This window comes from Apium graveolens, chromosome 2 (assembly GCF_009905375.1).
Source record: "Apium graveolens cultivar Ventura chromosome 2, ASM990537v1, whole genome shotgun sequence".
Classification (NCBI taxonomy): domain Eukaryota; kingdom Viridiplantae; phylum Streptophyta; class Magnoliopsida; order Apiales; family Apiaceae; genus Apium; species Apium graveolens.
Window position 1 is genome coordinate 284,605,541 of NC_133648.1, and position 16,558 is coordinate 284,622,098.

A 16,558-nucleotide genomic window follows, 5' to 3' on the forward strand; every position below is an offset into this window, starting at 1 on the left:
CTATAACTTGTAAAAAAATAAAATCAGATCGCTTGTGTATAGGGTAATCGATATTAGGTATATATTTGAATCAACTACATGATGCACAACTGTTGGTATTGAAATATGATTTATTAACTTGTTTTTATTCGTTGTGTTACATTAACAAATGAAACCCGATTAAAATTCGCAAGTAACTTGCAAAAGAGAGGGGGAGAGAGAGAGATGAATGAGATTCTGAGATTTGAGAGTTGTGAGAAGAAAACTAATTAATTATACATGCTTTTGAATTTGTGTATGTGTATATATCAATCCAATCTAATTTAACTGAATGCACAAATCAAGCAAGATATAAATTAGTGATATTTTCTATAAATAAATAATTTGAAATTCAAAATTCAAAAATATTACAAATAAAGGAGTATCGGTTAACAACTAATGAGTGATACGAGAAAATCATGTCGATATTTTAATTTAAATTTGAATTTCAAAAAATATCCTTAATTTGTAAATGCGTCAAAATTAAGTTAGTTGGATACTTCATGAATCTAGCAAAATGTATAGAGATTGGATTTTTTTACCATGAGTAAATTAAGTACTACTCATTAGGTATTATATTACAGACGTGTGGCCAATGACATTGATAATTATTATATAACCAAAACTAAACACCGATAATAAACCAATGGCGGCCTCACCAAAACGTCTTCATGGGTATCTCTCTCCAACCCTTTTCTTTATTTTTTCTAATAATTATTTAAATCATGTATATTTTGCTTATAGGCTATACGCACAGTAATAATACTATCCGGTATGCATGCCTTGTGTATTCATACACGTTGCCTTGCATATATTTTGCTTCAGATTTGTTTGTATCACTTTCTGTCTGGATTACTGTATTGGTTGTTTAAATTACGATCATAAGAGTTAAAAGAAACGAAAGATATCCTGATCGAAACTGGTAATTGAATTCCAAGTATTCGTGCATGTCTTATTATGAATACCCTAATACTTAAGGTTGAATTGGTTAGTGAACTATTAATTGTCTTGTGGGATCTTGTGACCCCCTTGCCACACCAATGTATGTGACAACATTTGATATACTCCGTTACCCCACACCTCTTGATGTAGCGGTTCCTGCGTGGGATGTCAAGAGTTCGAAACCTGTGGATGATAAGGTGAGATATGTGAGGGTGTTTAACTAGCAAAAAACACATTTGATAGGCTCAGTTAGTTGGATTGAATAGTGCGTCATAAATATTTTCATTGTTATGCATATTTTTAATTTTCAACTCTTCTTCAAAAAATATGGTATTTTGGACCACATTTTTCCAACTCTCTGCTTTTCACAGTTCTGCAAATTGTTCTTTATATTTGATAAATGTATAAGCTGATTCTGAAGATTCTTATTATTCTAAATCTATGCTGTGCAGCAGTACCTTTGAAAAATCATGGACTAATCTTCCTAGTGAACTTCTGTCAAAAATTGCTGATGATTTTGAGATTGTAGATCTTCTCCGTTTCCGTGCTGTCTGTAAAGATTGGCGATCTGCATCTTTCCCATGTTCAGCTCAGACCGAGTCCACCGGTTTGCCTTGGTTATTAGCTTCTCCAACTGAAGGAGGTTCAAATAATTACATCCTGTACAATCAATCGAAAGATAAAAAGTATTTAATCAACATTCCTGAACTGGAGGGTGCATATTGTCTTGCATCGGATTTAGGATGGCTACTTCTATCTCGTGGAAATCAACTTTTTTTCTTTTGTCCGTTCACTAGAGCTAAAATTGAACTCCCTGAATTTCCCCAAGCAGATCTTGCGGACCATGTTGCAGCGTTTACCTGTTTTCCAACTAGTCAGGAATGTGTTGTCACGGTTTTTGATCGATTCAACGATAATGAAGTGGAGGTACACATGATCCAACATGGCAATAATACATGGAATAGGTATGTTCATGTTTGTAACAGAAGTCGCTTTAATCAGTTAACAGGTGCTACTTACTGTAATGAAGAGGAGGTATTTTACTATCTAGATAAAAATAACCAAGTATTGACCTTTTCTCCCAAGGAATTGAGATTCAAAAAATACAGCATAGTAGATTGTGGTTCGGATTCTAGTGTAGCCATGATGCCATTTCGCATTTACAATGCATATTTGGCACAGATAGACCGGAAATTGTTGGACATTAATGAAAATGCGAGTATATCTAGTTGTGGGACTATGATACGATGCACAGACGGTTGTGAAACCTTAATTCAAAACGAAAATATGAAGGGGACTTCCGATAAATCTCACAAAGCCATATGGATTCATCCAAGGTTTCAACAAATCCCTCCTGGTCCAGGCTGGTCTGTTTAGAAGTGGTTACATAAATGTAAAGAGTCTGGTATTACCAAATTGTTTGCTTTACCATTAGGTTGTTTACCTTGTTTTGGATATATTGGTTAATAGTCATAACCTTTAGTAGTGTAGCAGTACTACTAAAGCACACTCTTTGATTTTTGTTTAGGTAAATGCTGTCTGATATTTTATTGTTAATAGATTTCGAGTTTTTTTGGGTTTTAATTTTTGTGGTGCTTATCACTATATTGGAGGTGTATTAGTGATAATTTTGGAAGTGTAGATTTAGCGTATTATGAGCTTTTTGGGTTTTAATCTTGAAGGTGTAGTAGTATTTTATTTGTGTTCATTTATTTATGCAAATATTACTATTAAGTCACAAGCTAATAACCTATTGATAATTTGTGCAAGGGGAGATAAGAAAATTATGGAAAAATTAACTTTTCTACTAATATAAAATGAAGTTTTCTTAAGAACTCAGCTTTCACTTTGTCCTCAGCCCAATTCAACTTTTGCTAATCTCAGCTTCTAATTTAAGTCAATTAAGACAAGAGTTTATCTCTATCTAGTTCATAGCACCTTTTGCTTTTCTGTTTGTACCTGAAACCAAACAAAGGATTACAAAGATTCCTCACTTAAAGAACACAGATTTGCAGAAATATGCTCAAGAACAGATCCAGGTTTGTCATGGTCTCTCATTCTTTTCTTACTCATCAATATTTGTGTGTGTGTGCGTGTGTGTGTTTCTTCTTTGTTTTGTGTATTTGATTGTAGTTTCTGCTCCCTTTAGTCACTCCACAGCAAGATAAAAGTCTCATTTTTTTTTAATGTTGCTGAGTTGCTATATAAGATATGATTTAATTACTTTTAATCGGCCTGAAAATGAAATTATGATATCCAATGGAAGTGGACTAGGAACAAAAAAACTATGTACACAGATGACTCTGTGTCGATTTGAGTAAAAAAAAAAGAGGAACTCTTTTTAGTAATAATTTTCTCTGTAGGTACTTCTCTCTATGGTACTTGGTTCCAGTGGTACCATGTGCCACATTCTAACACCCTGCATCTGCTGATGTACTGCAGAAGCATATTTCTTTCAAGAACTCTGAACTTCACAAGAGGCTTCTCTACACAAAGGTCTGTAAAATTATTTTGACTATTGTCTTTACACCACCAATTCACGGTCTAGATTTAAGCTAAATCCCTGCTCAAAATATTATAAGCTCTATCTTAAAATGTTTGAAGAGATATACAAATATAAGTTAGATGGAAAAAGGAAAATACTTATCACTATGCGTAAATTCTTTATTTTGTACACTTTGTCATTATGTTAAAAACACGTAGAATCGATTAAGCAAAAATACACATAAAAAATCTGTTACAGTCAGACAAAAACAAAAGTTAACTTGAGACATAGTAACTATGTCTATAATCTGTGCCTTTGTTTACAAAGAAACAAGCTGGAAGGCAAGGTAGCTCTAATAACTGGAGCAGCAAGTGGCATAGGGAAAGAAACTGCAACCAGTTTTATCTCCCAAGGTGCCAAAGTAGTGATTGCTGATATTCAGCATCAACTTGGGATGGACATAGCAACAGAACTTGGATCAAATGCCTCATTTGTTCCTTGCAATGTTACGAAAGAGTCAGATATATCCAATGCAGTTGATTACGCTGTCTCCAAATACAACCACTTAGACATTATGTACAACAACGCAGGTGTTGCATGCCACACTCCTCCTAGCATAATCGACCTAGATCTTTCAATGTTTGACCAAGTCATGGCAATAAACGTCAGAGGGGTTTTAGCAGGGATTAAGCACGCTTCGCGTGTGATGATACCACGTCAAAGTGGTTCCATTCTGTGCACTGCAAGTGTCACTGGGCTAATGGGAGGTTTGGCACCACTTACATATTCAGTATCAAAATCATCAATTATAGGAATGGTAAAATCTGTGGCATCAGAGTTGTGCAAGTATGGGATCCGAATTAATTGCATATCACCATTTGCGATTCCAACTGCATTTTCCATGGAAGACATGAGCCAGTTCTTTCCGGGGGTGGAAACACAAAGGCTCGCTGACATGATTCATGGTGCGGGTGCACTGAAGGGAGCAAAATGTGAGCCAGTTGATGTGGCAAATGCTGCAGTATATCTTGCATCCGATGATGCAAAGTATATTACTGGGCAAAATCTTGTGGTAGATGGCGGATTTACATCTTTCAAGACATTAGAGTTTCCAATACCAGGTCAAGTACATTAGAAATGTAAACTGTACCCTGACTGATTGTTTTAATCTCGTTATGAAGTTCCTCTTCTGGCATCTCTATTGCATTGCATTCACTTTGCACAGATCATTTGTTATGTACATTATATGATTCTAGCTTTCTTACACCAACTTCTTAAACTCTTCCTTTAATTGGCAAAGTTGAATATTTTTCACATGATGTCCCGAATATCTCTGCATTTGTACACTACTTTGAGCTGTTGTTTCTACTACGACATTTTGACAGCAAGAGAGGGTGCGCTGTGAATAGGCTTGGTACACAACACTTGTGACCATAGGTAGCAACATCTCAGCAATCCTGATATAATTCTTAATAAATTATTTCCCTCTCATATGTTGCATGTCCAAAACTCTAAAGTTGCACATCTTTTAGCTCGAAAGTGTGTCCTCTTAGTACCCAGAAACGAACGAGAGAAAGAGTAAGAAGACATTTCCATACATAAGTTTCTGGAAATTCATAGAAAATCACAATTTCAAGAAAGGCATATAAGTTTGTAAGCTTCACTCTGCAGAAATTAGAAAACTTGAATTGATCTAGCAGACGTTCATCTATGAAAACCATCTTTCTTCAGCTTCGATTTTTAAAGAAGCAAATATCTTCCAAATGATTACAAGGAAGGTTCCATAATCCCAATTGTATGAATCTGAGACATTGGTGGTAAAAGAAAATCTCAGCTGAAATATTGGAAAAGGAGCAGTAGAACGCCTGCTAAAGTCCATGATACATAAGCCCAAAAAGGCATGAATCTACGTTGAGTTCAAGTTCAATAGCACCCCCTTGTTCAGATGCCTTGTATCCATAAGATTAAACACAAAAATGTTCATGCTTGGGACCAGCAAACTTCTCTTGACATTTACCCCGGTGACTAGACCCGGCAATACTGGTATACGATACGTGAACACGGAATGAAACGATACGAATAATTAGTGTTTGGGTTCGAAAATTTGTCACGAACACGAAAAAATACGGATATAATTAATGTCGGGTCTGGGTTTCCGATATAGGTACACGCCACGGAACGAAAGTACACGGAATAAATAAATAGTTAAATTTTTTAAAAAATATAATATATATATATATATATATATTACATACAAAATATGAATTTTACGTATTCTAAATAATATATATATAATTGTAATTTGTAAATACTAAAAGTCTAAAATACATGTTATGATTTTAATTTCTTTTGAATGTCGAACAATTTGTAATTTGTTGTACACAAAATCATTTTCACTTGTCTGCTTTTGTATTCACAACTTTGTTATTCATTATTTAAGACCATTTAATTATATATTACATTTCTTAATATTTAATGTTATTTTATTTACAATCCGTATATTTTAGTGTGCTAAAACGGGTAAACACGAATATATTAGTGTCGGGTTAGTATCACCAAATTAGTACACGAATCTAAATCTGGGTCAGGTTCGGGTTTAAGATTTAATATACGAAAATATGAAAATAGACAAAATATTTATACACGACACGGAACATTGTCAGATCTGCCGGTGACGTTTTCCCTTATATGTTTGCTGATAGCCGGAGAAAATTAACTACTTTAAAACTCAAGTACCCGCTTATATCTAAAAAAAAGAAAAAAAACTAAAGTACCAAAGACTGGACCGTAGACCCTGTACTAATTCCCATATATTCAGTTCTAAATAAATAAAGTCCATCATCAAATTATGTAAATAGTAGTATAAACTTTGCATGTCCATGAACCTAGTAACGTTTCTTTAATTGGATTTTTTGGGTCATTTGTTATCTTCTTAACTGACTTAACTTAATGATAGAATTTTGAATGCATAAGATTGTTTGTTTTTTTTTATTTTAAACTAGCTTTATAGCCCGTGCATTGCACGGGCATGTTCTAAATTGGCGAATCGATGTTATTTTATTTATACTTGTTGATAATATTTCATGCCCCTCCTAATGAGTATGAATTTATTTATGTATACGAGTAGATTTTTATTGTGATGACATGTGTGCAATAGTATTTATCTACAATTGACGTAGACACCAGTAATGTCATTTCTTGTTTTTCACCGTTATGGACGATCTATGGAAGTTATTTTAGTAATTGCCTAAATTAGTGCACTATATAGTTGTTTGTTTACATAAAATTTTGTTTTATAATTGTTATTTGAATTTTAGTATTCTTCAATTTTAATTTTCGACCTTAGTAACTTTTTCCCCCTCTTTCGAAAAATATTAATAAATCCACATCTCTCGACATACTAGGCGCTTTCGGATTGTATTTTATATGTAAACTTTACTAAGATTATTTATTTTGGTTAATATTATTCGTTCACATCACGCCGTAAAATACCAATATAAACCAACATTATCATATATTTTATGAATTATGAAGATCATAAGTTAAAGGTTTTTTTTGCATAAATTCACACACATACATATACATATATATGTGTGTGTATATATATATTATATACATATATATATGCGTGTGTATATATATATATGAAAATCCTTAATTTAATTTTTTTGTGTAAATATAATAATATAATACTTAAAGTATGACATGGTTAGATATACATATTTATTCAATTAGAGGTATAAATGGTTGAGATGCACATAATCATATCTAATATATAAATTTCTCTAGTTGATTTGTTTTTAATATTTAATTTGCAAATGTTTATAGTAGACCTAAATATTAGTGTTAATGTGATAAATATGGTATATGACAGTCAAGTGTGTGATTAAAGGTCAGTGATAGGCTGTGATAATATCATTAAGATTAATGACGAATAATAATATTTTGTAAAAACAAATTTTATCATAATTTAAATGTACTACCACTTTTTATAGATAACATGATTTTGTACTCAAGTTTCTCATGTATTAATATTGTTTATTTTGTTATAATAATAATAATTATAATAATAATAATTATTATTATTACTATAATAATAATAATTATTATTATTATTAGAATTTTTAATATATATGTTTTATAGACCTGCTATTCAAATTAAATATTTTTTTATTTTTTAATGAAATTTAAAATTATTACTATTAGTATTAATATTTATTTTTACTTTATATTTAAAATTCCCTTATTTATATTATTAATTTGATAATTAATAATGTATGTATTCTCGTTTTTAGAATTTAACTTATGTTAAAAATAAGAACAATTTTATTTTTTGTAGATAAAAAAAAGTGAATCATTAACTAAAAGGGAAATTTCATTTGAAGATCAAGTTTTTAATTTTCGGAGCAAATAAAAAGGATAAGACAATATTACCACATGCCAAATAGAAAAACAAACTCAGAGTAATATAATATTTTTATTGTATTACTCTGATAATTAAGATACTGCTCTGAAAATATAACATCTCTAGCTAATATGTTTGGATGTATGGATATATATATGTATGTATGTATATATGCATGTGTGCATGTATTTCTATAATAATTAGTTATATATATATTAAGTATGCAATAATTAATTGATATTAGTAAGTCAATTATGGGATAACTCTACAATAATTAGTTATAAATATATATATATATATATATATATATATATATAAAAGTATGCAACAACTAATCGATATTATATGAATTATATTCTATAATATAATGAATTCTTATATATATAAATTATATATAAGTCAATGATGAGATAACTTATGTATTATATGAATTCTTATGCAAGGGTTATCATTTAAATTTTTTATACTAATTTTTTTAATAGAGTATGTAAATTTTTTGAAGAAATTATTTTTAATGACTTGCATATTAATGATATTTTAATTGAGATAATAAAAATTACATGAATGAATCTGTATTAGTTATATAATAATGAATAAGCATTAATGGTTAAAATAAATAATCTATGGATATTAATTACTGTATTTATGATTAAATTTGCTCAGCGAACCCTGTTGCTGTATTAGATATATAATAAATTTCTTAACGAGCTTAAAATGTCTTAACCATTAAGCAACATTTTGGAAGCCTAATGATTAAGATGGAGTGTACTTGCTATCGTACTTCCGAGTGTACCTTTCTTTTATTATTATTTTTATTTATTTATTTATTATTATTATTATTATATACACTCCCTTTATTTATCAAGGTTTTATTTTTATTTTTTATTTTCTTATATAATACATATATTTGGTTTTACAAATAAAAATAATAAATTTTGATAAATTATGTTGTATTTAGTCTTTAATACAAATTAAAATTATTATAACATGTTTAAAAATATACAATTAGAATGAGTTGAAAAATTACATATCAAAAAATATATTTTTAATGAGTTGAAGCCATTCAGATAATATGATTCAGATTTGTCAAATAGCTTACTTAATATATATGTTAATGATTAAGAATTTGATTCGTTAAGAAAATTTTAATCATTTAGAAAAAATGATTCAGATTTACCAAATGACCCAACTTGTGTTGGTTGTTTAATATTTTTTACGGTAATAAATATCCTACATTTATAACAACCACGTCAACTAAAATAAATGAAATTTATAAATTTTAATATTTAGCATACGATCGTGCAGCACCAATAAAAGATGTTGGGGTTAGCTCTAACCCGGTCAAAATTCATTACATCCTCCTTTAACATGTATGTCTTCGATGCAATTCAGCCCCACTAGAATTAGAAAACAGCTCATATAATTATATCATTTGAATATATTTTTACACATCAATCTGTGCATCAAACTGATTCAATATTTAAAATCTAACTAAACAAAATTATGTTTGCAATTCAATTAAGATTTTATTTTGCAATTATGTATCTTATTTATCCCAGTTTTATTTCTAGGTTTTGGATATTGATTTTAGTAATAAAAATTACAATTTGTTTCTTATTTGCTCCCGTTTTTATTTTTAATATGTGGAGTGCTGATTATTTATATTTTTATTTAAATAGTGTACTAAAAAAATTTGAAAAATCTTTGAGATATGTTATGATTTGAGATCAGAAAATTTTAATTTTTGTAACAATAGTTGATGGAACATAGTTTATATTTTTTATCAATCTGTTAATATGTCATGAACTGGTATAATTATTACTTATTCAATTAACCTATTGAATTTCAAATTAATAACATGAATAAAGTTATACTTTCCATTGTAAAAAAAATTATTCTAGTCCTATTAGAAATTAAATACCGGATCCGTCCATATAAACACACGAGCCCTTCTTTATGTCGGCCCATGTGCCCATTGGGGCACACAAACCCATTCTTTTATACTGTTGATGCATTTAAGATTCCAAGATTTTCCTTCCCCGTGTTAATTAATATATTTCGAAATTTGATCTTTTTGACATAAAATTACAGTCCTTATCAATTTGATTACTGAATGTCTTGCAACTAAAAATTACTACCATAACAAAGGAAGTTTAACTTATTCAGAGCATGTGGTAGGTAGGCGGAGCTGCAAAACACATTATTAAAATTAATTCAAACCAAAAGAAAACTAATGCAATCTCAAACAAACTTGATGATATCATTGGCTATGTTCTGTGCATCCATTGCAGCTCCATACAAGCCTCTTCTTGCCAATCCCACACAGTACAATCCCTTCTCCCCCTTCCAGTGCTTCGGAAATTCAGGTTTTGGTATCCCATCATCGTTCAGAAGATAACTATCTCCCTGTTTCATCATATACACAAGTGAAAATTAGTAACCAAAAGAATTTCATCATCTACTGTGTTCCTGCAGTGTCAATTAACTTTACTATGAGACCATGATATATAATAAACACATGTTTACCTTGAGCCACGTCTTGGTGGACCTGGTGAATCCAGTTGCGAAAATGATAGAATCAAATGGATATGACCTGCTGTCCTCAAATAATACTTCACTCTCGCCTATGCTTCTCAATCCAGGCAATACCTAAACGTACACATATATTGGAGTTACATGTACTACTCCACAAAGTGTAACTCAATTCTCTGTGTGCCTTATATCATAGTGTTCAATCTTGAATTAGTAGCTACTTAAATGTGATCCATCATCTATATACAGAATTACATAACGCATCATGAGTAGTGCTAGGTGTACATAATTTTGTACAAAATATTTGTACATAATGACTGGCATTTGATGGGTGGTGTTTTAATTGATTTTATTAATGTAAATACGGAGTCATTTCAATTAAAACACAACACATATTATTATGTACAAATTTTTATACATATTTCTGTACACCAAACATTTTCCATCATTTAATCATTACAAATGAGATAGTAATAATTAGTAGTTATACCTGAATCTCACCAGACTTGATTTTGTGGCATGTCCCGACATCGATAACAGGATACTTACCAGACTTGACTTTCAATGAAAAGGGACCTTCCTGTGGCCTATGGATTCCATATTTGCTCAAGTCTCCGTACTTGATCTTGCTAAACAACACCATCAAGAAGTCGACAATGTAATAAGGAAAGTATTTCAATAGACTTAACCCCCAGTGCACCATTCCTCTTGACAAAACATGCACCTACATATTTTGCATCAACATATATAACTACTAAACTTCCATACAACAGGGGTATATATAAATGGCTTCACGTATATTATACAATTGAATATTATAAATATTCGGTCTTTCTAATGTGTGCCCAAGGGCACACAATAAACACTAAATTTTATGAGTTTGGTACATTTTTATTAATGGAGTTATTGTAAATGCCGGGTTCCATCAATATTTATGATTAGAGGACCAATCAAAATATACCAAACTCATGCGAGTTAGTGCTTATTGTGTGCCCTTAGGTACACATTAGAAAACCCGATAAATATTCTTTATATTCATATGCATGCACTGGGAACACAAAATTAAATGAAATAAGAGAGGAAGTAATTTACGGGTCTCCTGACAACAACCGAAACTTTAGCACCATGATTAGCTAGATCTAAAGCAATCTCCATTCCAGAATTTCCACAGCCAACAACCAGGACATGTTTGTTTTCATAAATCTCACCCGATTTGTATTCAGTTGAATGTACAAAATCCCCTGCAAACTTACTCAACCCTTCAACTTCAGGTCTATAAGCATCACATGTTTCTCCTGTGGCCACAACTAAAAACCTGCTGGAATATTCCTCAAACTCATTAGAAACGCCTTTGGTGGTAGCCTTGATCTTCCACTTACTCGAGTTTTCGTCGTAAAATGCTGACACAACTTGTCTTTGGTACAAAGGCTTTATGTTAAAACGAGTGACATAATCATCTAGATATTGCAAGAATTGTTTCTTGGAGACGAAAGTTGGACAAGATTTAGGAAAAGACATGAAGGGGAGCTGGCAGAGCTGTTTAGCTAGATGGAGATGAACGCGGTCATAAGACTTATGTTTCCATATAGAAGCAAAACAGTCTTCTCTTTCAAGTATTATGTAAGGGATTGAATGTGTTTTCAAACATGCAGCTGTTGCAAGCCCAGAAGGACCTGCACCAACTATGATTACAACTGTTTCTTTAACCTCCATGGCCCCAGGTGAAGTGAGTAGTAAAACAAAGAAAAAAATCTATGGAGAGAGTTTGTTATGAGCATGTAATATAAGGGAATATGTAGCTTAAAAATCTATGGAGAGAGTTTGTGATGAGCATGTAATATAAGGGAATATGACCGTTTAGTTTGTCGATGATAGATGGATAATTTCAATATATTAATAAATTTGATTTTTTTTTTAATTTTCCAAAGCAGCCATGAGCCAACAACCACATTTTTTTAAGATTTCAATGTTATTTAATCAAGTCCGTACTTGCTCGAAATTGTATAATCAAGTGCGTCTTAATTATTTGTGAAAATTCAGTGGGAAGAAAACACAAACCCTAACCCTAGTCTTCCTACGAAATACTCTCAATACTTCCTGTTGATACTTCTAGACCTAATCCTGATCAGCTTGAATATGATAATCTCTATCTCGATATGAATAGAATCATTTACCCCTGTTTTCACCCCGAGGATCGGCGCTGGACAATTCACACTCGAAGAGAGATGTGAAAAGCGAATAACTAGTGATAGAATATATTAATAAGGGCCCAGGGCCCAATAAGAAGAGCTCAGGAAGCACTCAGTTTTAACCATGGAGAGCCCAGGACGCGTGTCAACATCACCACCGTCCAGGTACCCCGGATCCAGAACATTCCTACGGTCCGGATTCGATAGTACCTTGGCGCATCCCAGGCGTCCACATGCCCTACAGTCCAAAAGACACCCCTAGGGTTCAGATTAAAAGATACAAACCTCTAAATCCTAATAGGAGGCCTATAAAAGGCAGGACAAAAGGAAGGTTACGGGTTACACTCTCTCTCACATATACTTACATATACACACACGCGTACACACCATAAAAACACTTGCATAATTCCCGTTTTGCCCCTTTTCTCCTTCAAGACCCTTTCTCATTGCCGCGGGGACGCCACCCCCCTCCGGTTCTGTTTTGTAGGTTCCCACCCTACAGCTACACCGCACGCCACCGTCATTTCTGCCAAAACGGAGCTTAAGTCCGGGCCAAGCGAGGAGAGGAACCCGGGCGAATTGGGATTATCATTGGCGCTAGAAGGAGGGGTCGAACCTCCGACCAGTAGTGTTCATAACCGCCACTTCTACCCTACCCAGCAACTCAGAATACCACTCCTCAGTAAGAACGCCACTCCCAATCCCTCATATCTGTTTTTTACGAGTTATATTACTTTAAATTTGTGGTATTGTTGAATAACCATGACGACAAGAAAGAGCAAAGCGGCTGCCTCTACTTTTTTTCTTCCACCTCCGCCCCAACCCAGGGACGGGGATATGGCAGATGTGGATGAAGGGCACCCCATAACCCAGACTCCCTCTCAAAACCTCCAACCAGGAGACCAGAAACTAGTCATCGAGAGAGCTGCCCACAAGCATACTGGAACTTCAGCCAACCCCTGGGGAAACATGATCCCGGATCAGATACAAGCTGCGATGGACCTGTGGAAGGAAAAACATAATTCCAAACCTGAGACCCGCCCAGGGGATCAACAAGAATGGTCCGGAGAATCCCGAAGATCCGTCTTTAATCGGATTGCAAATAATTTGAAGAAACCATCAGAAGATGCCAGGGATGAAATAAAGAGAGCTGCCCTCCGAGAGAGAATCCGGAAGGAAGAAGAAGCCAAAGCCCAAGAAGCTATCGAAAAGCGAATCCGGGAGGAAGAGGCAAAGCTAAAAAGAAAGGCACACCGAATTCATGTTTCTTCCGATTCGGAGCCCGAAAAGGAGTCCAAGCAAAAACAAATGGCCCGGGCTCTTCAGGATCTCAAGAGGAAAGTAGAAAGCGATATGGAAGTGGGTGCGGCAGCCACCCCGTTCACCAGAAAGTTGGAATCTACCCCCAGAGAATTAGGGCTCAAACACTTCAACTTTTACTCTTTTGATGGACTAGCTGACCCCGAGGATCATCTGAACTACTTCGAGCAAATCTCCAATATTTATGATTATAGTGACCTCACAAGGTGCTGGTTCTTCGCGTCAACACTCAAAGGGGGAGCTCAGAAATGGTTCAGCTGAATTCCATCCCGGAGTGTGGACTCTTGGAAAGACTTCCAGGAGATATTCTTAAAAATGTTCAGGGCCAACCGAATGAACGAGCTACAGATGTGTCATTTGGAGACAATCCAGCAAAGAAGCAAGGAGTCCCTCCCCGAATTTATCAAGAGATTCCAGGAAGCAGTCAATCAACTCTCCAACTTAGAAGAAAAGGAAGCAGTAAACATCTTTCGGAGAAACTTGCATCCAATATCCTGCGAAGGATACGTAAAAGATTTGATTCACAGAGAATCCCAGAGCTTGACATCTGCTTATGCCTTGGCATCAAAGTTCATAAAGGAAAAAGATTTTCTCAAGTCAATGAAAATGAATCGGAGAATACATGATGATGACGAGTCCCCAGAGCATCGCTAGTCATCCCAAAAAGATAAAAGATACAAACTGGACAGACATGCCAACTACATTCAACAATCCCCCACCACGGGAAGTTATGCTGAACAGAGAAAGAATGAAAGAAAGCCTACGGCTAAGAGAGAGCCCAAGCCGGAGCCCGAGTGGACCCCCCTCAACCGGCCCCGGGCTGACATTTTGCGCGAAGTCAAGGGTAAGCCATTTTATTATCCACCGAAACCTTTACTAGCACCTCCCAAGAACAGGTCCTGGGACAAGCATTGCGGCTTCCATGAAGATCATGTCCATACCACAGAAAACTGTTTCTCTCTCAAGATGTTCATAGAAGACCAGATCAAGAAGGGAAACATGAACCAGTATCTTCAAAGGAGGTCGAATGACAAAGACAGGGCCCCGGGAAGCGGTAAAAATGTGGTGAATGTTGTCTTTGGAGGCACAGCTTCTCCGCCTCGTAGGTCGGACCCAGAGAAGGACGTCATGATGATCCAGCCTTTGGAAGACGAGCCAATCTGTTTCTCTTACTCTGATTATGAGGGACTAGATCCGGATCACAATTTGGCATTGGTGGTAACCCTGTATGTCCCAAATAATGAGGTAAAAAGAATTTTAGTTGACAATGGTTCCTCTACTAATATTGTATTTGAGCACACACTTAATAGGATGAAGTTTGGCCACCTCTGAATGGACCCCTGTCTTGAAGATCCCTTGTACGGATTTGGAAACACAGTGATTCCAATCTGGGGCGTTATTTATCTTCCTATTATCTTTGGAACTGCACCCCAGCAGGTCTCTCATATGATGAAGTTTTACGTGATAAGCGCAACCTCATCATACAATATGATCCTTGGAAGGCTCACTCGAATTACGGGGATCACCAAGCTCAGGGAAATCCCCTCAACTATTCACTTAAAGCTCAAATTCCCCACCCCGGGAGGCGTCGGAGAATTGAAAGGAGACAGAGAGATGGCAGGGAGGTGCTATGGTCAAGCCTTGGTCATGGCAGAAACGAAACCGGAGAACAGGAAAAAGATAATGTCCCTACCCAAGGGACAAAGCAGAAAAAAGTATCGAGAACATCTCAGTAAAAGGGCCAGATTGGACGTGAATATGATCGAGGACTCCGGGTACAGCGTAACCAACGCTGATGCCTGAATTCAGAAATTTGTGGAAAACAAGGAGAAGACAAAGGTCGAACCTGCCCAACAGATAATTGAAGTAGAGTTGGAACCCGGAACCCCACCTGGAAGATCAAAGTAGGCAAAGGCCTGGAAACCACCTTCCAAAAAGTGCTTATTGATCTATTGAAAGAATACGCTAATGTATTCGCCTGGACCCCGGAAGACATGTCGGAGATTGATGAATCTGTGGCGATGCACAGCCTGAATGTAGATCCAAAACAAAGACCAATCAAGCAAAAATGAAGAAACTTTGCCCCGGAAAGGCAGCATGCAATCGATCAAGAGGTTGGAAAGTTGTTGAAGGCAGATATTATCTGTGAAATTAAGTATCCGGATTGGCTAGCAAATGTGGTGCTAGTCAAGAAGCCCAACGGAAAGTGGCGAATGTGCGTTGATTACACCAGTCTCAATTCGGCGTGTCCTAAAGACTCCTACCCCCTACCCAACATTGACCAGTTGATAGACGCAACTTCGGGCCATGTTATGCTAAGCTTCATGGATGCTTTTTCGGGGTACAACCAAGTCAAAATGAATCCGGCAGAGATCGCGAAGACGGCGTTCATTATACACTGGGCTGTGTACGCCTTCGTCATGATGCCATTTGGGTTAATAAATGCAGGGGCAACGTATCAGAAAATGATGAACACCATCTTCAAAAGTTAACTGGGCAGGAATATGGAATCGTACGTCGATGATATGATCTCTAAGTCAGTCACGGTCCCGGATCATATCAAGGACCTCAGGGAATGCTTTGACAATCTGAGGAAGTATAACATGAAGCTGAACCCGGAAAAATGTGCTTGCGGGGTCCCCTCTGGGAAGTTTCTTGTTTTTCTGG

General features: G+C 35.0%; 2 protein-coding genes across 4 annotated transcripts; one reads left to right on the forward strand and one right to left on the reverse strand.

Annotated features, from left to right (window-relative positions):
• The first annotated feature begins 1,298 nt into the window (after positions 1-1,298).
• On the forward strand, positions 1,299-4,764 carry LOC141708567 (short-chain dehydrogenase reductase 3a). Of its 3 annotated transcripts, none has more exons than XR_012569537.1 (3): positions 1,299-2,999; positions 3,403-3,456; positions 4,036-4,173. XR_012569537.1 is itself a non-coding variant. In XM_074512258.1 (3 exons), the coding sequence occupies exons 2-3, from the start codon at positions 3,392-3,394 to the stop codon at positions 4,578-4,580; spliced, it is 873 nt and encodes a 290-aa protein (XP_074368359.1). In that variant the 5' UTR covers positions 2,714-2,999; positions 3,324-3,391; the 3' UTR covers positions 4,581-4,764. The 3 variants fall into 3 exon arrangements, 2 of the variants coding, with proteins under 2 accessions (XP_074368359.1, XP_074368358.1); XM_074512258.1 differs by having other exon boundaries at positions 2,714-2,999; positions 3,324-3,456; positions 3,773-4,764; XM_074512257.1 differs by having other exon boundaries at positions 2,715-2,999; positions 3,773-4,764.
• Positions 4,765-10,012: 5,248 nt separating this feature from the next.
• On the reverse strand, positions 10,013-12,220 carry LOC141706331 (putative indole-3-pyruvate monooxygenase YUCCA10). The gene is made up of 4 exons (XM_074509119.1): positions 11,475-12,220; positions 10,873-11,106; positions 10,377-10,499; positions 10,013-10,256 (listed from the first exon to the last, which is right to left on the reverse strand). The coding sequence occupies exons 1-4, from the start codon at positions 12,093-12,095 to the stop codon at positions 10,092-10,094; spliced, it is 1,143 nt and encodes a 380-aa protein (XP_074365220.1). The 5' UTR covers positions 12,096-12,220; the 3' UTR covers positions 10,013-10,091.
• Positions 12,221-16,558: the final 4,338 nt, after the last annotated feature.